Genomic DNA, 22,875 nt, shown 5'->3' with positions numbered 1-22,875 from the left:
ACATTAACATTGAATACGATTACATTTCGTTACTCAATTATAGGTGGCAACTATATAAGCATGAGAAAGGAATGAGAAATCATTCAGTCGCATTTGGGACTTCAATAATTCAAGATGAGAGCAGCCGTTCTGATTTTCCTCATCCTGGGAGCAGTCCTCATGGCGGAAGCCTTCGACAGCAGACGGTTGCAACCTCAACGAAGACCCTCGGGGAATTTTCCAACATTTCCGGGACAGGGTCCTTTCAATCCCCGACCCAAATGGCCCGAAGCTTACAACGTAAGTAGTTATGATTTTCATTGTATTTTAACGTTGAGAAAAACTGAAAATTACTGAACGATGGTATACGTTTCGATGCTGTTTCGTGAAGAGTGAAATGATGATTTTTTTACAGCACCGGTTCAGACGATCCCCGGATTACGCCGTCGAAGATGTTCCGGCAGAAGGATATTTTCAACCGGAAGCTCTATTAGAAGCTGAGGACCCCATATGGGCAGCGGAATAAAAGTTTCTCCATAAATAAATTATTATTTGTCTTGGTTTCTTCAATTATTAAAAATCGAATATTGTAATGAATGTATTCGGCCGACTGTATGAACGATTTTACAATTGATGTACAGACATATCAATGTAATATTATCAACATTATTTATATTATGTATACAATGCTAAATAGCGAGAAATAAAAATTTATATTGAAAAATTAGTCTACCAATTTATATATTAGCTTTATGGAATAGCTGGGAGGCATCGTTTTTCATTGTTTGTATTTTTGGATCATTTGATTTTATTGGAAGACCTCCAACATAGTAAGACCCGATAAAATATCATTACACTTTTACGTCATTCGATGGTGATGGGAATTGAACGATCCAATCAGGCCAGGGAAGTGGAAATTCAGAGAATGTGGTATGGGTGCGTTATGAGAAGAAGGTTTTTGAATGCAGATGAGGGGTATTCAAATATTGAATCAGACACGAATGATGTGCCTTATCGTCTGCATGCATTCAATCCTGGGTATTTGATTCTCCTCCTATAACGTATGATGGAAAAATCAACTAGTTGCTTGCGAAACTAACAATAAGCGTGTAATTCGTTCTGCATTCAATCATTCACTCACGATTTCACACAAGCCGGAGCCGATAATGTAGATCTCTAGAATATCGGCCCTAGAAATTGAAAGTTTGCCGAAAAGTGGAGATTTGTATCAGGAGAACAGGAAACCCGAGGAGGTGGTCCGAAACTTGGTGCCTCATCATGTGCATGCCTTCAATCATGTATATTTGATCCTAGTATGATAGAGAGAGCGACTGGTTCTTTACAGGACTAACTATGTGCCTGCCTATGTATTTATTTATTCAATAAATCGTAGATACAGAAAGAAAAGAATAATTTCTAGCTTTAGAATAGCGTTCCCAAAAATTTAATTTAGGCCTCAAAATTTTCTGGGTATCAGGAGAACAGAAAAACCGAGGAGGTATTCCGAGACCTGGTGCCTCATCGTGTGCATGCGTTCCACCCTGTTTATTTATTCCTAGTATGAAAGGGAGAGCAACTGATGCATTGCAGGATTGACTGCATGCATGCCTGTGTCTTTGATCGTTCAATCATGCTTTCAACCAGAAGTGATAATGCAGAGCTCTAGATTGCCGGCCCTGGAAATTGAAAGTTTGCCGAAAAGTGGAGATTTGTATCAGGAGAACAGGAAACCCGAGGAGGTGGTCCGAAACTTGGTGCCTCATCATGTGCATGCCTTCAATCATGTATATTTAATTCTAGTATGATAGAGAGAGCGACTGGTTCTTCACAGGACTAACTATGTGCCTGCCTATGTATTTATTTATTCAATAAATCGTAGATACAGAAAGAAAAGAATAATTTCTAGCTTTAGAATAGCGTTCCCAAAAATTTAATTTAGGCCTTAAAATTTTCTGGGTATCAGGAGAACAGAAAAACCGAGGAGGTATTCCGAGACCTGGTGCCTCATCGTGTGCATGCGTTCCACCCTGTTTATTTATTCCTAGTATGAAAGGGAGAGCAACTGATGCATTGCAGGATTGACTGCATGCATGCCTGTGCCTTTGATCGTTCAATCATGCTTTAAACCAGAAGTGATAATGCAGAGCTCTAGATTGCCGGCCCTGGAAATTGAAAGTTTGCCGAAAAGTGGAGATTTGTATCAGGAGAACAGGAAACCCGAGGAGGTGGTCCGAAACTTGGTGCCTCATCATGTGCATGCCTTCAATCATGTATATTTAATTCTAGTATGATAGAGAGAGCGACTGGTTCTTCACAGAACTAACTATGTGCCTGCCTATGTATTTATTTATTCAATAAATCGTAGATACAGAAAGAAAAGAATAATTTCTAGCTTCAGAATAGCGTTCCCAAAAATTTAATTTAGGCCTTAAAATTTTCTGGGTATCAGGAGAACAGAAAAACCGAGGAGGTATTCCGAGACCTGGTGCCTCATCGTGTGCATGCGTTCCACCCTGTTTATTTATTCCTAGTATGAAAGGGAGAGCAACTGATGCATTGCAGGATTGACTGCATGCATGCCTGTGCCTTTGATCGTTCGATCATGCTTTAAACCAGAAGTGATAATGCAGAGCTCTAGATTGCCGGCCCTGGAAATTGAAAGTTTGCCGAAAAGTGGAGATTTGTATCAGGAGAACAGGAAACCCGAGGAGGTGGTCCGAAACTTGGTGCCTCATCATGTGCATGCCTTCAATCATGTATATTTAATTCTAGTATGATAGAGAGAGCGACTGGTTCTTCACAGGACTAACTATGTGCCTGCCTATGTATTTATTTATTCAATAAATCGTAGATACAGAAAGAAAAGAATAATTTCTAGCTTTAGAATAGCGTTCCCAAAAATTTAATTTAGGCCTTAAAATTTTCTGGGTATCAGGAGAACAGAAAAACCGAGGAGGTATTCCGAGACCTGGTGCCTCATCGTGTGCATGCGTTCCACCCTGTTTATTTATTCCTAGTATGAAAGGGAGAGCAACTGATGCATTGCAGGATTGACTGCATGCATGCCTGTGTCTTTGATCGTTCAATCATGCTTTAAACCAGAAGTGATAATGCAGAGCTCTAGATTGCCGGCCCTGGAAATTGAAAGTTTGCCGAAATGTGGAGATTTGTATCAGGAGAACAGGAAACCCGAGGAGGTGGTCCGAAACTTGGTGCCTCATCATGTGCATGCCTTCAATCATGTATATTTAATTCTAGTATGATAGAGAGAGCGACTGGTTCTTCACAGGACTAACTATGTGCCTGCCTATGTATTTATTTATTCAATAAATCGTAGATACAGAAAGAAAAGAATAATTTCTAGCTTTAGAATAGCGTTCCCAAAAATTTAATTTAGGCCTTAAAATTTTCTGGGTATCAGGAGAACAGAAAAACCGAGGAGGTATTCCGAGACCTGGTGCCTCATCGTGTGCATGCGTTCCACCCTGTTTATTTATTCCTAGTATGAAAGGGAGAGCAACTGATGCATTGCAGGATTGACTGCATGCATGCCTGTGTCTTTGATCGTTCAATCATGCTTTCAACCAGAAGTGATAATGCAGAGCTCTAGATTGCCGGCCCTGGAAATTGAAAGTTTGCCGAAAAGTGGAGATTTGTATCAGGAGAACAGGAAACCCGAGGAGGTGGTCCGAAACTTGGTGCCTCATCATGTGCATGCCTTCAATCATGTATATTTAATTCTAGTATGATAGAGAGAGCGACTGGTTCTTCACAGGACTAACTATGTGCCTGCCTATGTATTTATTTATTCAATAAATCGTAGATACAGAAAGAAAAGAATAATTTCTAGCTTTAGAATAGCGTTCCCAAAAATTTAATTTAGGCCTTAAAATTTTCTGGGTATCAGGAGAACAGAAAAACCGAGGAGGTATTCCGAGACCTGGTGCCTCATCGTGTGCATGCGTTCCACCCTGTTTATTTATTCCTAGTATGAAAGGGAGAGCAACTGATGCATTGCAGGATTGACTGCATGCATGCCTGTGCCTTTGATCGTTCAATCATGCTTTAAACCAGAAGTGATAATGCAGAGCTCTAGATTGCCGGCCCTGGAAATTGAAAGTTTGCCGAAAAGTGGAGATTTGTATCAGGAGAACAGGAAACCCGAGGAGGTGGTCCGAAACTTGGTGCCTCATCATGTGCATGCCTTCAATCATGTATATTTAATTCTAGTATGATAGAGAGAGCGACTGGTTCTTCACAGGACTAACTATGTGCCTGCCTATGTATTTATTTATTCAATAAATCGTCGATACAGAAAGAAAAGAATAATTTCTAGCTTCAGAATAGCGTTCCCAAAAATTTAATTTAGGCCTTAAAATTTTCTGGGTATCAGGAGAACAGAAAAACCGAGGAGGTATTCCGAGACCTGGTGCCTCATCGTGTGCATGCGTTCCACCCTGTTTATTTATTCCTAGTATGAAAGGGAGAGCAACTGATGCATTGCAGGATTGACTGCATGCATGCCTGTGTCTTTGATCGTTCAATCATGCTTTAAACCAGAAGTGATAATGCAGAGCTCTAGATTGCCGGCCCTGGAAATTGAAAGTTTGCCGAAAAGTGGAGATTTGTATCAGGAGAACAGGAAACCCGAGGAGGTGGTCCGAAACTTGGTGCCTCATCATGTGCATGCCTTCAATCATGTACATTTAATTCTAGTATGATAGAGAGAGCGACTGGTTCTTTACAGGACTAACTATGTGCCTGCCTATGTATTTATTTATTCAATAAATCGTAGATACAGAAAGAAAAGAATAATTTCTAGCTTTAGAATAGCGTTCCCAAAAATTTAATTTAGGCCTCAAAATTTTCTGGGTATCAGGAGAACAGAAAAACCGAGGAGGTATTCCGAGACCTGGTGCCTCATCGTGTGCATGCGTTCCACCCTGTTTATTTATTCCTAGTATGAAAGGGAGAGCAACTGATGCATTGCAGGATTGACTGCATGCATGCCTGTGCCTTTGATCGTTCAATCATGCTTTCAACCAGAAGTGATAATGCAGAGCTCTAGATTGCCGGCCCTGGAAATTGAAAGTTTGCCGAAAAGTGGAGATTTGTATCAGGAGAACAGGAAACCCGAGGAGGTGGTCCGAAACTTGGTGCCTCATCATGTGCATGCCTTCAATCATGTATATTTAATTCTAGTATGATAGAGAGAGCGACTGGTTCTTCACAGGACTAACTATGTGCCTGTCTATGTATTTATTTATTCAATAAATCGTAGATACAGAAAGAAAAGAATAATTTCTAGCTTCAGAATAGCGTTCCCAAAAATTTAATTTAGGCCTTAAAATTTTCTGGGTATTAGGAGAACAGAAAAACCGAGGAGGTATTCCGAGACCTGGTGCCTCATCGTGTGCATGCGTTCCACCCTGTTTATTTATTCCTAGTATGAAAGGGAGAGCAACTGATGCATTGCAGGATTGACTGCATGCATGCCTGTGCCTTTGATCGTTCAATCATGCTTTCAACCAGAAGTGATAATGCAGAGCTCTAGATTGCCGGCCCTGGAAATTGAAAGTTTGCCGAAAAGTGGAGATTTGTATCAGGAGAACAGGAAACCCGAGGAGGTGGTCCAAACTTGGTGCCTCATCGTATGAATGTATTCAATCTTTTGTATTTATTTTTGCTCAATACAATCATCGATATTAATGCTCTACTCATACAATGCGGGATAGAAAAAAGTAAAAATTTATAATTAACTTATGATTTACAAATTGATATATTAGCTCTGTGCTATAGCTGGGACGGTTTGTTCACCATCGTTCATATTCTTAATTTATTTTATATCATTTAATTCCGCGTAACATGGGAAGACGAAATGTAATATCAGTTCACTTTTACTTCATTCAACGGCAATAAAAATCAAACGGTCCAATTAGATAATTGAAATGGAGATTTGGTGCATGTTGTGTAGGTGCGTTATGGGAAAGAAGTCTTCGAATGCAGATTGGGATCAATCAATCAATAATTCAAAGTGTACGACTCCCATTAACCGATCACGATCATGTTGTATATTCTTCGCCCATGCCTTGCACTCCACGTTTATCAATACTCCAACTTGAAAAAAAATGTAGGAATGAATGTAGAATTATATAGATGAAAAATTAAAACAAAAAAAGAATTATCATTTCTATTTTGTCCAAATATCTTATCGAAATAAACATTATAGATTACGAGTAGAAAAAATAAATTATTTTTTTATAACTAATCATACTTACGGGTCGGTCGTTCGAACATGACAGCGACTATAGGTGGAAGATAGCCTGCTACATCCACATTTTTGGTGTAATATCCAGGAAATCCGGCTATCGGTAAGAATCGAATAGGGCCAATGTTTTCTGCGTCCGCAGGCATTTCGCCCTCGCATGATAACCATACTGTATTAAGTTGATCAGGTCTAGAGGATTCTTGTGCAGTAATCATTGATCTCAAATATCCGGGCATCACTTCTGGCAGTGATTTAGATTCGTTATAATAAGCAGGAATCCAACCAGTTGGCTGTAAAGAATATTATAAATAAGGATATCCCGATTTTCACTCGTAAAAAGCCAAATTTATCATCACTTTCGGAATTGAGATTTTCTTGAGATTTCAGTTGAACAATAATCAAAGGTTCTTTTCAAATGTAAAGTAATAAACTACCGTGTTCAGCTTGATGAAAATGCAGGGTGCAGATCTGTGGAAATTGTAGTGGTTTTCCGAAATACATGGGCCAAATGCTCGAGGGTCAATTTCGCAGACGGCCCCTGGTGGTGGTGGATAACGGAAATCACAATTGTGGATATTTTCCATTCGCCCATGGCTTAGCCAAGGATTCTTATACTCTGAAAATTTGATGTTAGGAGCACTCAGTAAAAAATTCGAGATGAAATCATCGAATATAAATCAAAGGCGAAAAAGTTCCATTCATTATTTTACCTTTGAGAAAGTCGTCGAGTGCGTCCACCCAACGCATATAGCTGTTTTTGTCCCTTGAGTTGTACATGATCAGCGTTTCTGACTTACCAGCTTCCGTTATCCTAGGCCTCACACTGAGACCTGTTACAATAAATAATTACATAAATTACGTTAATTGCATCCCTCAAAGGTGGAAAACATTGATTTTCTTCACAACATCGTCTTCGATGACTCTCGTTTGGAGGAACTGAACTCAAATTATCGTTCACAAATGCATAGCACCGTGTGCAGAGAATGTCTACCAGAACATTCGAAATGAATTTGTTGTAAAACTTGACCGAGTTTATCGCTGTCAGAAATTTTTCGTTCATTATTCGTTCTCCATGTAAGTTAAAAGTACAATTATCGCTACATGCCATGAAATTTGTAGGTGTATACATGTATATACGGTTGACTTGTTCCGATTGTGAGTAAAAACTGATCCAATGACCCCGCCGAACTTTTATCATCTATACGCGTTAGTCTCGACTTTACATCCATCGCGTTAAAATATACGAATATCAATTTTGTTGCCTTACCAGGGATTCCATTGACTATATTCGTGTCGTCAGATGCTCCAAAAATGGCATAGTGAACTCTTGGATCGACATGGTAGAAAATGAGGAAACCAATTACTGCAACTAAGATTATGCCAGCGGCATAGAATGCGGGGTGTATGACTACTGGCTTTCCTGAATACGAATTCAAATAACATAAATTAGAATATGATATCACTATTCTTTATGTTCAGTTAAATGAAGGATCTTTGAGCTCTCATCCACCTGATAAGATGTACTACTGTGCTAATAGAAATCAAAAAATTAAACATTTCTATTTAACTAAATATGAATTTCATTCATCGTTATAATTATTTACGAGGTCGATAGACACTGGCAATATTGATTACAACTAGAGTAAGAATCAGACATATAGTACATTTCAAATCAATGAGGTAATAAGCTGGAGGCTAAGATCCAATAGGAGCGGAATAAGTTGCAGCATTCTTGCGACTGCGTAAAAAAATCGAACTTCACTATCAGAGAATTCGTGCAATGGAGGCTCTACCAAAATCTAAAACAATCGTATCGATTGTAGAATTATTCTGAGAAGTAAAACTGACATTATTTCAACTGTATGTTCAATAAATTACCTCGTACTGTGCATGCCATGATGATTACAGGAATTATAAATACTGAACAAAATTGATAGATTAGACCTTGTTTTGCTTCAACTCAGCGTTCGACTGTAGAATGCTGAGTTGAGGCAGAACTGTGAAGATGAGATACGTGATATATCGAATAAACAATTCTGTCTCTCTGACGAGAATTCTTTTCAGTTTCTCGACTAAAGCCTGATCCACATGAGTCAGCGGTGAATCGACTCGTATATTCCACAATACTTGGATGATGCGTTTTCCGTTGCATAATAAAACGCACTGATCCCCTCCATAAGATTTTATGCACACATTTTCATCGCACAAATATAATTCACATAATCGACATACCCACTACATCTGCTAGCGAGCGACTAGCGACGTTGAAAAATAAACAGTTATGACTTACCTGGGCATTTTCGGCTCTAGGACCACTCCCTGAAACCAAAGCTGGAGGGGGAAGAGGAATATGATACCGCAAATTAAGCGAACACGAGTATAGCTGATGCCCAGTCGGACGTTTTTATACGATATGGTGTCTTTACTCCAAACTTTACACATACAAGGCATAGAATTCTACATACTATACAGTCCATAAATACATATAATTATAAATTACTTGATAGTCAACCTGCAACGAAGTGGTAAACTGTTCAAATTAATATCATTAATACGAACAATATTGTAAGAAAATCAATAACTTATTGTAATAAGTAAATTTTTTCTGTGTACTTTGTTGATACCGATCAACCAAATTCCAGACGTAATTTATATCATTTATTCAATAGCAGAAAAATATATCAATTATTTATTCCTACGTCTCTTTCTTATTTTTCGATTTTTTCTCACACACAGTACGAATAATCCAATTGAAACACTCACCAAATTGTCCTATCGAGAATTCCGACAGGAACTGCGGTTTTCAATTCGAGTTTTCAGAAACTGCCCGTGAATGATTATAAGCTCCAAATCTTCTGTACTTTTCTCTTTTTTCTTCGTTTCTTTTTGAACAATTGTTACATCATAGTCATACAAATATAAATGTATATTTATAGGAGTTGTATCCGTATTAAATTACAAAGTTTTTATTGTTTCTATACCTAATTTACATATACTCTATAGCTGCGCAGTGTTTCTCGAGAGAGATTTATTAATGATAAAAAATATTCTCTGAAAAGACTTTTTTTCTGTTTGTTTTTCTCGATCACCCCTTCAATTTAATCGATCATCAATTCAAAATGGACAGCTCCCATGCTCGATGCACTATCATGTTTTATATTACGAGCCCAAGCCTTGCACTCGACATTTATCAAAATTCCAGCTGTAGAAAGAAAAAACATAATGCAAAATGAAATACAGTGAAATATGATCGGTGAATTTCCAAGGCAGTCGGAAGATTTTATAAAATGTTAATCGAAATCGGAATTTGACGAGAAATAAAGATGTCGGAGTTACTCACTTCGGGGTCTTTCAAAATGGATGGCGACGAGAGGGCTGAGATAACCTTCGGAGTTCTCGTAGGGATAAAAGTATCCGGGAAATCCTCTTCGAGGCAGGATATTTACAGGACCGATATTTTCCATATCGGCTGGATTTTCGCCCTCGCACGATACCCAAATTGTGTTTAATTGTTTCGCATCCTCAGATTTAAGTTCCATGATGTACTGTTTCAACTCACGAGGCATCGCTTCTGGCAGTGAATTGGTGTCGTTATAAAACGACGGTCTCCATCCAGAGATCTGCAAAATGCCAAATAAAATTACAAACTACCGTACATAAGAAGCTCATAAAATTTCAACTGTATAACAACCTGGCTGAGTTTCAAAAAAACGCACGGCGCAGACTTGTGGTAGTTAAAATAATTTTCTTTGATGCACGGCATCCAATTTTTTATATCAACGTCGCAAACTCGGCCCGGTGCCGGGGGTTGAATGTAGTCACAGTTGTAAATGTTGGATCCTCTTCCAGGCGTCAGACCAGGCTTTCTGTAGACTGAACGGAAAGTTATCTTCAATAATTTATTTAAACAGAAAATTTTAGTGTATTCAAAGCGAAACGCAGGGGCTACGTTGATAATTGAGAAAAAAAGAAAAATGAGAAGAGATAAAATTTGCCAAGCCGCAATTCGGATGAAATCATCGAACGTAAATCGAAGACGAAAAAGTTCCATTTATTATTTTACCTTTGAGAAAGTCGTCCAGTGCATCCACCCAACGCATATAGCTGTTTCTGTCACTTGAGTTGTACATGATCAGAGATTCTGACTTACCAGCTTCCGTTATCCTAGGCCTCACAATGAGACCTGTTGAAATAAATAATCACATAAATTACGTTAATTGCATCCCTCAAAGGTGGAAAACATTGATTTTCTTCGCAACATGGTCTTTGATGACTCTGGTTTAAAGGAAATGAACTGAAATTATCGTTTACAAATGCATCGCACCGTGTGCAGAGAATGTCTACCATATCATTTGAAATGAATTTGGTGTGAAACTTTACCGAGTTTATCGATGTCAGAAATTTTTCGCTCATTATTCGTTTTCCACGTTAGTTCAAAGTACAATTATCGCTACATGCTATGAAATTTGTAGGTGTATACATGTATATACGGTTGACTTGTTCCGATTGTGAGTAAAAACTGATCCAATGACCCCGCCGAACTTTTATCATCTATACGCGTTAGTCTCGACTTTACAACCATCGCGTTAAAATATACGAATATCAATTTTGTTGCCTTACCAGGGATTCCGTTGACTATATTCGTGTCGTCAGATGCTCCAAAAATGGCATAGTGAACTCTTGGATCGACATGGTAGAAAATGAGGAAACCAATTACTGCAACTAAGATTATGCCAGCGGCATAGAATGCGGGGTGTATGACTACTGGCTTTCCTGAACACGAATTCAAATAACATAAATTAGAATATGATATCACTATTCTTTATGTTCAGTTAAATGAAGGATCTTTGAGCTCTCATCCACCTGATAAGATGTACTACTGTGCTAATAGAAATCAAAAAATTAAACATTTCTATTTAACTAAATATGAATTTCATTCATCGTTATAATTATTTACGAGGTCGATAGACACTGGCAATATTGATTACAACTAGAGTAAGAATCAGACATATAGTACATTTCAAATCAATGAGGTAATAAGCTGGAGGCTAAGATCCAATAGGAGCGGAATAAGTTGCAGCATTCTTGCGACTGCGTAAAAAAATCGAACTTCACTATCAGAGAATTCGTGCAATGGAGGCTCTACCAAAATCTAAAACAATCGTATCGATTGTAGAATTATTCTGAGAAGTAAAACTGACATTATTTCAACTGTATGTTCAATAAATTACCTCGTACTGTGCATGCCATGATGATTACAGGAATTATAAATACTGAACAAAATTGATAGATTAGACCTTGTTTTGCTTCAACTCAGCGTTCGACTGTAGAATGCTGAGTTGAGGCAGAACTGTGAAGATGAGATACGTGATATATCGAATAAACAATTCTGTCTCTCTGACGAGAATTCTTTTCAGTTTCTCGACTAAAGCCTGATCCACATGAGTCAGCGGTGAATCGACTCGTATATTCCACAATACTTGGATGATGCGTTTTCCGTTGCATAATAAAACGCACTGATCCCCTCCATAAGATTTTATGCACACATTTTCATCCCACAAATATAATTCACATAATCGACATACCCACTACATGTGCTAGCGAGCGACTAGCGACGTTGAAAAATAAACAGTTATGACTTACCTGGGCATTTTCAGCTCTAGGACCACTCCCTGAAACCAAAACTGGAGGGGGAAGAGGAATATGATACCGCAAATTAAGCGAACACGAGTATAGCTGATGCCCAGCTGGACCTTTCTGTATGATATCATGTCTTTACTTCAAACTTTACACATAAAAGGCACAGATTTCTACATACTATACAGTCTATAGATACATATAATTATAAATCATGGTGGGGATATTGTAATCCTTATACATAAAAATATATGTAGGAAGGATTACCTTCAAGCAAAACAGCAATAATATATTATAATTAAAAACTTTACTCATCATATCGATGTGTTACTAATTACTTTACTATAGAGTCGTATATAAGTATACGTTGGTCCGTTAAGTGCGTGATGTTCTTTGCTTTTTTTTATTTTCAATCTCTTTTTAGACAATCGTCGTGTAGAAAGTTTATCATTATTTGTTATTAGAATATTTCAAAATTTTTTATCTTTCCATCAACTGGGAACGGCTAATACTCAGTTTACAACGGTGAGAAAACTTATTTGTTGAAATTGAAAGATTGTTAGAAAAGTTCATTATTGTCGCATTTTCAACTGATATGGAATATTTTTCCTAGTTTATAGATATATTATAAATAACATGTACTGAGAACTACATAACGTTACATGTATACATAATAGTGTGAATAATACGAAATGTTAATAGACAACCTGCAACGAAGTGGTGAACTGTTCAAATTGATATTATTTATTTGAACAATATTGTAAGAAAATCATTAACCTATTATAATAAGTAAATTTTTTCTGTATAGTTTGTGAGTACCGATCAACGAAATTCCAGATATAATTAATATCATTTATGTAAAAATCATTTATTCAATAGTAGATAAATATATATATATATATATGTATACGTTCAACAGATCGGTACACTTTTTAATTGTGAAAAAACAACTCACTCGAGTTATTAAATTTGACAATTAAAATTTTAATTAGGGATATTATATCTAAAACACGGTCACGAGGTTTGTTCAATAAGATCAGCGGATACTTCAGACTAACGACAATTCCTATTAATAAAATCTAACTCCTAAATTTATATATACGCTCTATCCGTACAGCAGTATTGATATTAATTAAAATAAGAATAATTATATTAATATCAATAATAAGAATATAAGAATTACAATACTCACAGTTCATACATAATATCAGCAATATACATAATATCAATTATTTATTTCCTTATTTCTTTCTTATTTCTCAATTCCGACAGGATCTGCGGTTTTCAATTCGAGTTTTCAGAAACTGCCCGTGAATGATTATAAGCTCCAAATCTTCTGTACCCTTCTCTTTTTTCTTCGTTTTTTTCTTTTTTTGAACAATTGTTACATCGTAGACATACAAATATATATATATAGGAGTTGTATCCGTATTAAATTACAAAGTTTTGATTGCTTATATACTTAATTTACATATACTATATAGCTGCGCAGTGTTTCTCGAAAGGGAAGTATTAATGATAAAAAATATTCTCTGAAAAGATTTTTTTTTCTGTTTGGTTTTTTCGATCATCCCTATAATTTAATCGATCATCAATTCAAAATGGACAGCTCCCATGCCCGATGCACGATCATGTTTTATATTACGAGCCCAAGCCTTGCACTCGACATTTATCAAAATTCCAGCTGTAGAAAGAAAAAACATAATGCAAAATGAAGTACAGTGAAATATGATCGGTGAATTTCCAAGGCAGTCGGAAGATTTTATAAAATGTTCATCGAAATCGGAATTTGACGCGAAATAAAGATGTCGGAGTTACTCACTTCGGGGTCTTTCAAAATGGATGGCAACGAGAGGGCTGAGATAACCTTCGGAGTTCTCGAAGGGATAAAAGTATCCGGGAAATCCTCTTCGAGGCAGGATATTTACAGGACCGATATTTTCCATATCGGCTGGATTTTCGCCCTCGCACGATACCCAAATTGTGTTCAATTGTTTCGCATCCTTAGCCTTAAGTTCCATAATGTGCTGTTTCAGCTCTCGAGGCATAGCTTCTGGCAGGGAATCGGTGTCGTTATAAAACGACGGTCTCCATCCATAGATCTGTTAAATGCCAAATAAAATTACAAACTACCGTACATAAGAAACTCATAAAATTTCAACTGTACAACAACCTTGTTGAGTTTCAGAAATACGCATGGCGCAGACTTGTGGTAGTTGAAATTATTTTCCTTGTTACACGGTAGCCAATTTTTTACATCAACGTCGCAAACTTGACCCGGTGCCGGAGGTTGATCGTAGTCGCAGTTGTGAATGTTGGATCCTCTTCCAGGCGTCAGACCAGGCTTTCTGTAGACTGAACGAAAAGATATCTCTAATAACTTATTCCGACAGAAAATTTCAGTGTATCCATAGCGAAACGTAGATATTAATTTGTATACCAAAACTGCGACAGAAATAGAAATAAGAGTAATAGAAAAAAGAAGAGAAAAATTGTCTCTGTCAAAATTTCGGTGGAGTTTTCTCTCAATGTGTATTATATTTCAATGCTAAGGTCATTTCGAAGCTTTCAAAATTCAATTCATAATTATAGTCATAATTATCAAGCCGTATAAGCAAATGATTAAAAGAACGAGTAAAAATTTCGAAAGGAAAAAGGTGAAGAAAAAAGAGTAAAGGAATTTGATTATTTCTCTTGATCGACTCCGGATGTATATGCATATATAAATGTAGTTAATAATACATACATACATACCAAAATACATATACATATATATGTAAATATTTATATATACCATACCTATTAGGGTGGGTTGGGAAAAATTTTTTTTTTGGTTAAAAATCATAGAAAATATCTAAAAATTGTCTATTGTGATTGTTTTTTACTCGTTCACTGTTCACAATTTTTTTCCTATTATTTTTGTAATTCAAGTATAAAATCATAAAATGACATGCTCTTCTTTTGACTTAAAATTCAAGTTGAGTCGGGGAGCCTGAGCTTTGCTGGAGTCAGGTAGCCAGCAGGGTAGCGCTTTGTTGTGAGACGTCACCTTGGGGGCTGAGCAGAGGTGACGCCCCATAACAAACCGCGTGCCCGTGGCTATCTGACTCCAGCAAAACTCGGGCTCCCTCGTAGACCGAGAACTTCGAATATTTCGACCCATGCATGGATTGCGATAAATCAAAGCCGGTCTACGACTAAAACCAAGCGATATGTCCTCATTTTTCTGATCCCAACAGCGAATAATCGATGATTACTCGATCGATTGCATGAGTAAATGATTTTGGCTTTCAGATTTGGATTCCTGAGCTGATTATACGTGAGATTACCCTTGAAAAGCTAATAAAAAATCGATTTTTGAGCAAACAAAAAATCGATTTTTGGGCCAACAGTAAAGTAGTTTAAGAATTGATTGCAATACACTTTTCTGACGTATTTTGACCTCAGCAATCCGAATCTGAAAGCAAAATTGACCTATCTATAAAATTGACCAAGTTATCGCCAATTTTCAGCTCTCTGGGGTCAAAAATAAAAAATTGATTTTTTAGTCTATCTTAATGTAATTAGAGCTCAGGAATCCGAATCTGGAAGAGAAATTGATCTGTCTTGAAAAATGACCGAGTTATCGTCGAATTATCCCATTTTTTGGCATAAATTTGAGGATATCTCGAAGGGAAAAAATCGTAGCTCAATTTGAACGACGGATTCGTGTTCCCGAGGTCAAAATACGTTAAAAAAGTGTCATACGATCAATTTTAAAAAATAAAAATTTTTGGCCAAAATTTGAGATTTTTCCAAGGGGTACCCCTTACGATTTTTTCAAATTTTGACCAAAAATTTTTATTTTTTAAAATCGATCGTATGGCACTTTTCTTATGTATTTTGACCTCAGGAACGCGAATCCGTTGTCCAAATTGAGCTACGATTTTTTCCCTTCGAGATATCCTCAATTTTGTACCAAAAAATGCGAAAAAATGAGGATAACTCGGTCATTTTTCAAGATAGATCAATTTTTCTTCCGGATTCGGATTTCTGAGCTCAAATTACATTTAAATAGACTAAAAAATCAATTTTTTATTTTTGACCCTGAAAAGCTGAAAATTGGCGATAACACGGTCAATTTTAGAGATAGATCAATTTTTCTTTCAGATTCGGATTCCTGAGGTCAAAATACGTAAGAAAAGCATATTAAACCCGATTAAAAAAATGATTTATTTTTTGCTCAGAAATCGAATTTTTTTTGGTTCTTCAAGAGCAATCGATCGAGTAATCATCAATTATTCGCTGTTGGGAGCAGAAAAATTAGGGCATATCGATTGGTTTTAGTCGTAGACCCACTTTGATTCATCGCAATTCATGCATGAGTCGAAATATTCGAAGTTCTCGGTCTACGAGGGAGCCCAAGTTCAGCTGGAGTCAGGTAGCCAGCAGGGTAGCGCTTTGTTGTGAGACGTCACCTTCGGGGCTGAGCAGAGGTGACGCCTCAAAACAAACCGCTCGCCCGTGCGAGCTCAATTCAAAAAGCTCAATTCATTGAAAAAGAATAAGAATGAGAAGAGAAAAAATTTGCCAAGCCGCAATTTGGATCAAATGTAAACTGGTTTTAACTGATTTCGTTATATTCACCTACTGGTGTTCAGTTTTCATAAGTATCGTCGGGCTTCCGTACTATTAAATCACTACGTCCGTTAAATTTATTATCGATCGATCTCTCTCGACAACGAATTTTTTTATTTCGCATTCAACTCTCACCTTCTAAAAATTTTTCCAATGATTCAGCCCAGTGACGATAATTGCTGCGATCCGTTCCTTTGTACCAGATCAATGTACTCTCAACATTATCCTCGGGTGGCATCGGTCTGAAGCCCAGGCCTTAGGAAAAATGAATGAGAGAAAAATTTCGATTTCACCATAACGGAAAATATTTTTAATCGAATGAATACACAAGTATTCGAAACAAGCTTACCAGGATTTGTGCCTATTATAGATCTATCCAATTGCCACGTTGGTATCCTCGGGTCCAGAGTTTGGAAGAACACCCAAAAACAAATCGCAACCAAAGCTGCCAACACTCCGTAGAATATGAAGTAGAAGATTCCAATTTTTCCTGTAAATAAAAAGCGAGATAAAAAGAGAAAATTCAGTTCGTCGATCGGACAATTGGTCGTTTTATGTACGCGTCACTTTTATAGTTCCTCTTACAAATGAACAATGATTATTGCACTACAATTGCGACCTACCGGATTCAAAAAGTGGCTTAAGTAATCACTCGCTATGCAAGGTCGTGACGCGTAATTCTGCTCAGACACATCACCGATGATTTTTTACCATTTTCAAAAAATATAACGAGTCTCATCTCCAGACTAACGTACCAATGAAAGTTTTTCTTCAATATCTGTTATCTGTTGCATTTTTTCACATATATGTATAAATGTACACTGATTGAAAAACTGAACAAAAATCGAATCAAATCAAATAAAATAAAATGGAAACTAAATGAAATAATAATTCTTGAGGTTTAATATAAACAGGTGTCAGCTGATCTCCACGACCCTCCAACAAGCTTTCTGATATCAAATGACACGATATTTGTTGACGCGAAGAACCACAAGGAACATCTTACACGTATATATTTACAATACATACTGGTACATAACATATATACACATCATAGAGACAGGTGAAGTTACAAGTATATAAATTAATACAAGGTGGTACACCAATATGGGATGATCTTCGATGGCTAAATCAAATCATATACAATACGTACATAGGTATACCCATCGATATCAGATGAGGTCGGGCAAAATTTTCAAGTACAAAAATAAAAATACAATACAAATACAAATGGGATTGAGAAAATTTCAACTCGTTTAATAGGATTTTCGCGTTTATTGAAAATGAAATTAAAACTCTATAGTATATTATATGTATATCTATATATCTTTCATAATTAATCCTGGCGCCATAAAGTGTTGAACAGCAAATTAATTTCATTAACCTCGATGCCCATCCGATATTATTTCACTGTAGACCTTAAACTCGGGAGAGGACAATTCAATTACCCAACAGAGATTTATACACTATCTCAGTTTGTCTCTCTATTTTTTTTTCACACATGTATCATGTGTACACATAAATTGCCCATATTTTACAGAATATTATTGCAATCATTAATGTGTAACAAATGTATATCCAATTTTCTCCATCCCAGAGAGAGCAAAAAAAAAAAAAAAAAATTAGAAATAAGAATAATGAGAAATAATGTATACTCGTATGCGTAAAGAATCCATCTATATCCTGTACTTTTGGAGGAATGATAGAATACGATTATGAAAATAATTCGAAAGAAACGTGATTATGAAAAACTGAAACTGAAAATAGAAGAAAAAAAAAAAAAAAAAAAAAACGGAAACCGAGTACAAATAACTGATATATCATGTATACGTATGCACATATCCTTGCGTATGTATACATATATATATGTACAAGTTTGAATCGTAATTGTTGAACTTCCCTTGATACAAACGTGTACATCGAGGTCAATTGGTCGTAAATTGAAGCATTACCGTATTACGCAACGTGGGGCCAGTGCAGAGCATATATACGCACGTGAAGTACATAACATTTACATAGGTTTATATGTACGTACATATGTAGATGGACTTATGTACTATCCGTATAATACACGCATTCAACGGCCCACGCAATCGCGACTGCTGAAAAGATCGTCTAGCGAACGAAGGGACGCCGCAGTTGCGGTCTTTTGTCTTCATTATATCGTGCAGCTTTTTGGTCTTTTGATTATTTTTTTTTTATTTTTATTTTTTTCTCTCTCACACACAGGTTTTTTTATTCGGGTACTTCGCCGATTTTTTTATCTCGTCCGTACACCTACCTACGTACGACTCTCCACCATTGCATACGCATATGTGTGACGATATATCAACGAAACTAAAACGTTAACCTTGCTATTAAGTACAGCGAAGCCGGAAGCCCGAGAAATGAAAACGAGAACCGGAAAAATCCACCCTGATGTGCAGTTCGGTAGGTATATATTATATCTTATATGTATGTAATAATACGGTGTATGTATACATGCGTATCTGTCGGATGTACGGATATCCAATCGCATAGTTGAAAACGAAAATCCAAGTATATGATCGAAAAAATTTCCGAAGATTTTCACAGTAACGAAATCGATGCAAAAAAATCAACGATTAATCGGTTTCACCTGAAGAAAAAATCGACGAAAGACGATCCTCTCGTTGGATAAGTATACGCAGATTTATTCGTACGTGAAAAAATCGATCACGCGAATGAGAATTGAAAAATGGAAAAATTGGAGAACAAATAGTGATATCGACAGTTGTATTTCGAGTGAATAGAATATGTGATGGGAAATTCGCTGAATTTGAATTTGTTCGCTCGTTTGGTTTCTCACCTATTTATACGTTAGTATACATAGGTATAAAGTAGGTATACACGTATGCAATACATTTATGTATATACGCCTGAAGTATATAATATAATCACTTCGATATATAACGAAGGACGGAACAACTAATTGTTTTATAACGGGTATAGTTCCATGTCATGTACGATGCGTAAGTATATAATAGTTTTTACGCCCCCATTCGCAGTGCAGGTCAATTCCTATTGAAAACTAAATAGCGAAAGATTCATTCCAAGGTCATGGGGGATATTTATTGTGAAACTAATCGTGATATTCAAGTTTTACATATTTCATTTGAATGTGTAGAATGAGATTCGTTGAAGGGGATAACCCATAGAATTAATTTCCTACGCGCAATATAACATTTATATATTTTACTCGAATCTTTCGGTGTCCGATACTTTTGAAACTTCCAAATTATGCGGGCAATTTTACCCTCGAGTCGAAATTTTCAGATCTAATATTTAAATGCACGAGGGGCAATTCAAAATGGGAATAAAACAAACGCAGGATCGCCAGGTTTCCCGCGCGGTCCACGCTAGATCGGCGCCATGATTGAAAGCTGCTCTCGGTAGCGTCCGTTCGACCCATCGTTAAAATTACCAGAGTTTATATTTTCGTTTCTTTAGACACGATACGAGGCGTCTGCGTTTCGTCGCTAGAACTGTTAAATCTTTATCTTTATTTGCGTCTGTTATTTAGGTAATTTGTGCAAAGTAGCCAATTGTTATTTAGAAGCTCTAAAATATTGAAACTTCTATTATACGTATACGACCGAATTTACCGATCGCGTCGCCATTGCGATAACTCGATCGATAAAACAAAATAATTCGACAAACTAACGCACGATTTATCATTGGACACGGTAGTAAAGAAAAAACTATTTTCTTTTTCATTTTTTCCGTTTCGTTTATGATAAAGGGATTACCCAAAAATAAAACGAAAACGCCACGCCCACGTATGTTACAGTATCAACTACATAACTATATACCTATACATTGGTACATTCGGCTGCACTCAACAGTCTTCGTTAAGGCTTGTTTAATCCCACATAGGTTTACCGTATATCATATACATAATTGTACATACGTACGAACGTGTTATACATACGTACACTATACGCACACCATAATCGAGTGTACAATTGAGAAAATATTGAAGCAAAAAAAAAAATAAAAAATGAATCAAATAATTTCCTCGATAATAATAACTCTTCTCTGCACATTGATATGACTGCATTTTATTCCATGGTAAATGTATGTGTGATCTGTACAGATGTTAATTATTTTATTTCATGTGAAAAAGCGATTGTAAGTTTTTATTTCTGTTTTATTTATTTTTGTTAATCTCCAAATTCCTTTCCTATTAACCTTTTTCTCCCCTCTCTTCTCTAGTTACACCTGTAGCGGTTCTTCTCAAGTACTACTTAAGTAGTAGTTCTCAACTTGACTTGGCGGAAATCGGTTTACTTAAAACATTCTGTAAAACTGTTGAAAATCTAACGCGTGCGTTTAGTATACCTATATAAGTACACGTATATCGGTGATATTAAATTGATATATGTAATGTACTACACACATATGTACGAACAAAACCTGGTGCACGCAGCTGAAAATGATCGATACGCACGTATACGTAACAGGTATACACGAATTGTTTGATACATAAAACTGACGTCCGTCTGGCCAGGTGTAACTTTTACTCAGGTAGCCACGCATTGACTGGACGGTTATTTTATATATATATATATATATATATACGTATGGGGCATTCGTCGTAAAATCGATTTGACCAAAACTAGAAGCTAACGAAATATTTTTACCCTAACGCGATTATAATAATGAAGAAAAGAGAAGAAAAGAAAATAAATTGAACGGTTATTTCTTATACCCATTCGAAATTTTTAATTGGAGATAAATTGAAATTAGAAAAAGAAAAAAAAAATACATATCTACCTCATCGGTTTTTTTTTTTTTTTTTTTTCGACGAGTTAAATCGTGAGACGTTATGTATACTTGACGAGATGTGCAATGATATTCAACATTATATAGTTTCTGAAGTGCCAGTATCAAACTCCCAGAGTGTACGACGAATGGCGAAGAAAAGTTCGTTAGCCTCCCAGTTGTGTACGGACGTGAATGTTTGTGCGCGTTTTACCACGCTGCAGGCAGAGAAAGAACTTCATGGGAAATTTTCAAAGTTGTAAATTGCCCGCTAATCGTCGGCCCTTTTTAGAAAAACGAATACTTGAGGGGGTGCGAGTATGTGAATTGTATAAAATACGAATAAACGAATGAGATCGAAAACAATTAAAATGCGTGACTTGGCGTGAGATTTAGCTAGTCTGATTTGTTTCTTTGTTTTTTCAATAGTTCCCTTATTTTTTATCCCTCTCAACATGACGAGGGGCGAGATTTTCACTGTTACGGATCTCCCGATTTCCATTGGGACCGGAAGTCCGGGGTTGGCACTCGTTCGATCGCTACGAATGAATCGTGGGATCGACGATTAACTAACTTATACATACGATCTACAGCGAGTCGCGCCCATATTTTCTACCTAGAATACACGCGTTCGTAGTGAATTTATTGATGACACAAATATGACGAAAGCAACGTATGGACTCAGGAATGCGCGATCCGAGGATCGGTAAGACGGAGATCTTCATTTTGCGCTTTTCTTTAAAACGCTCGGATATTCTGTGGGAAGAGAAAATACTTTTCAATGAGAAATTACTCACCCCAACTGCTCGGTGTTCTCCCCATAATAGCACCGGTTGATCCGTTGTATAAAAATGTTTTTATCGACTGACCGGTCGAAACACTGGGCGGTCTTTCGTACGGATTAACCGATTCGGGGACGCCGTGTTTTGGGTCTTTGATCGTCATTTTGGTGTGGTTTTTTGCTTTTTAATTTTACAAAAGGACCGTTATCGACGCCCTCGAACGTACTCGACGACGGTAAAAAAAAAAAAAACAAAAAAAACTTTACGTATCGATAAATAAATAAATAAATAAATAAAAGAAACAAAAATTTAAATTAAAAATAAAAAAAAAATAAAATAAAATAATAATATATCGCCAATCAACCGATCCACGACAATAACACTTCTCCTGCTATTTATTTGTACTTGTATTTTTCCTTCCCTTGTCTTTCTTAATCCTTACTCTTCGCTGTCTCTACGACAACTGATGATGACTACACCTCTAACTATCAACTCCGCCTGGTGGATATTCCACCGACTTTAGCTCACCAGAACTGAGCCTGGTTTCATTTTACTTTGCTTTTGCTTCACCGTTATATTCACCCACACAATTTTTACTTTTACTAGTCTCTTGGGGCTCCACTCGCATTGGTTCGTCTCCGTTCCCACTCTGAAATGTTTCAAAAGTTTCACCGGCAACGCTCCTTCGGCTCAAAATTTTACCCATTTTTTTCCATTGTTTTTTTCTTTTTTTTTTTCTAATTATTCCTTAAAGCATTTTAATTACCGGCAAACATTTGAACGCGAATCAACAGTCCTCCAAAGCTCCCT

At 36.7% G+C, this 22,875-nt stretch overlaps 4 protein-coding genes across 4 annotated transcripts; 1 reads left to right on the top strand and 3 right to left on the bottom strand.

Annotated features, from left to right (window-relative positions):
* Positions 1-69: 69 nt before the first annotated feature.
* On the top strand, positions 70-703 carry LOC105688733 (abaecin-like). The gene is made up of 2 exons (XM_012405257.3): positions 70-279; positions 395-703. Exons 1-2 carry the CDS (start codon positions 115-117, stop codon positions 503-505), a joined length of 276 nt encoding a protein of 91 aa, XP_012260680.2. The 5' UTR covers positions 70-114; the 3' UTR covers positions 506-703.
* Positions 704-5,633: 4,930 nt separating this feature from the next.
* On the bottom strand, positions 5,634-8,494 carry LOC105687988 (sodium/potassium-transporting ATPase subunit beta-2-like). Its single transcript, XM_012403978.4, has 6 exons — positions 8,126-8,494; positions 7,515-7,667; positions 6,958-7,077; positions 6,682-6,863; positions 6,258-6,537; positions 5,634-6,096 (listed from the first exon to the last, which is right to left on the bottom strand). The coding sequence occupies exons 1-6, from the start codon at positions 8,142-8,144 to the stop codon at positions 5,993-5,995; spliced, it is 858 nt and encodes a 285-aa protein (XP_012259401.2). The 5' UTR covers positions 8,145-8,494; the 3' UTR covers positions 5,634-5,992.
* An 834-nt stretch (positions 8,495-9,328) lies between these two features.
* Positions 9,329-11,866, bottom strand: LOC125501937 (sodium/potassium-transporting ATPase subunit beta-2-like). The gene is made up of 6 exons (XM_048659125.1): positions 11,479-11,866; positions 10,868-11,020; positions 10,311-10,430; positions 9,939-10,120; positions 9,588-9,867; positions 9,329-9,449 (listed from the first exon to the last, which is right to left on the bottom strand). Exons 1-6 carry the CDS (start codon positions 11,495-11,497, stop codon positions 9,346-9,348), a joined length of 858 nt encoding a protein of 285 aa, XP_048515082.1. The 5' UTR covers positions 11,498-11,866; the 3' UTR covers positions 9,329-9,345.
* A 1,576-nt stretch (positions 11,867-13,442) lies between these two features.
* LOC105688181 (sodium/potassium-transporting ATPase subunit beta-2) lies at positions 13,443-22,597 on the bottom strand. The gene is made up of 6 exons (XM_012404288.3): positions 22,081-22,597; positions 16,851-16,991; positions 16,637-16,756; positions 14,058-14,239; positions 13,707-13,986; positions 13,443-13,568 (listed from the first exon to the last, which is right to left on the bottom strand). The coding sequence occupies exons 1-6, from the start codon at positions 22,226-22,228 to the stop codon at positions 13,465-13,467; spliced, it is 975 nt and encodes a 324-aa protein (XP_012259711.2). The 5' UTR covers positions 22,229-22,597; the 3' UTR covers positions 13,443-13,464.
* Between the last annotated feature and the right edge of the window lie 278 nt (positions 22,598-22,875).

Source organism: Athalia rosae, chromosome 7, assembly GCF_917208135.1.
Source record: "Athalia rosae chromosome 7, iyAthRosa1.1, whole genome shotgun sequence".
Classification (NCBI taxonomy): domain Eukaryota; kingdom Metazoa; phylum Arthropoda; class Insecta; order Hymenoptera; family Athaliidae; genus Athalia; species Athalia rosae.
Note: the sequence above shows the minus strand (reverse complement) of the source record. Positions and strands in the feature narration are given on the sequence as shown.

Bases quoted from the DNA above. Each gene is read 5' to 3' on its own strand.
- LOC105688733 (XM_012405257.3), top strand. From the start codon at position 115: ATGAGAGCAGCCGTTCTGATTTTCCTCATCCTGGGAGCAGTCCTCATG. The intron at 280-394 runs GTAAGTAGTTAT...ATTTTTTTACAG, and splicing joins AATGGCCCGAAGCTTACAAC to CACCGGTTCAGACGATCCCC.
- LOC105687988 (XM_012403978.4), bottom strand. The intron at 7,078-7,514 runs GTAAGGCAACAA...TTATTGTAACAG, and splicing joins TATAGTCAATGGAATCCCTG to GTCTCAGTGTGAGGCCTAGG. The intron at 6,097-6,257 runs GTAAGTATGATT...TTTTTTTTCAAG, and splicing joins CATGTTCGAACGACCGACCC to TTGGAGTATTGATAAACGTG.
- LOC125501937 (XM_048659125.1), bottom strand. The intron at 10,121-10,310 runs GTAAAATAATAA...CTTTCCGTTCAG, and splicing joins ACTGGACGACTTTCTCAAAG to TCTACAGAAAGCCTGGTCTG. The intron at 9,450-9,587 runs GTGAGTAACTCC...TTCTTTCTACAG, and splicing joins CCATTTTGAAAGACCCCGAA to CTGGAATTTTGATAAATGTC.
- LOC105688181 (XM_012404288.3), bottom strand. From the start codon at position 22,228: ATGACGATCAAAGACCCAAAACACGGCGTCCCCGAATCGGTTAATCCG. The intron at 16,992-22,080 runs GTGAGTAATTTC...TTTTATTTACAG, and splicing joins GAGAACACCGAGCAGTTGGG to GAAAAATTGGAATCTTCTAC. The intron at 14,240-16,636 runs GTGAGAGTTGAA...CTTTTCGTTCAG, and splicing joins ATTGGAAAAATTTTTAGAAG to TCTACAGAAAGCCTGGTCTG.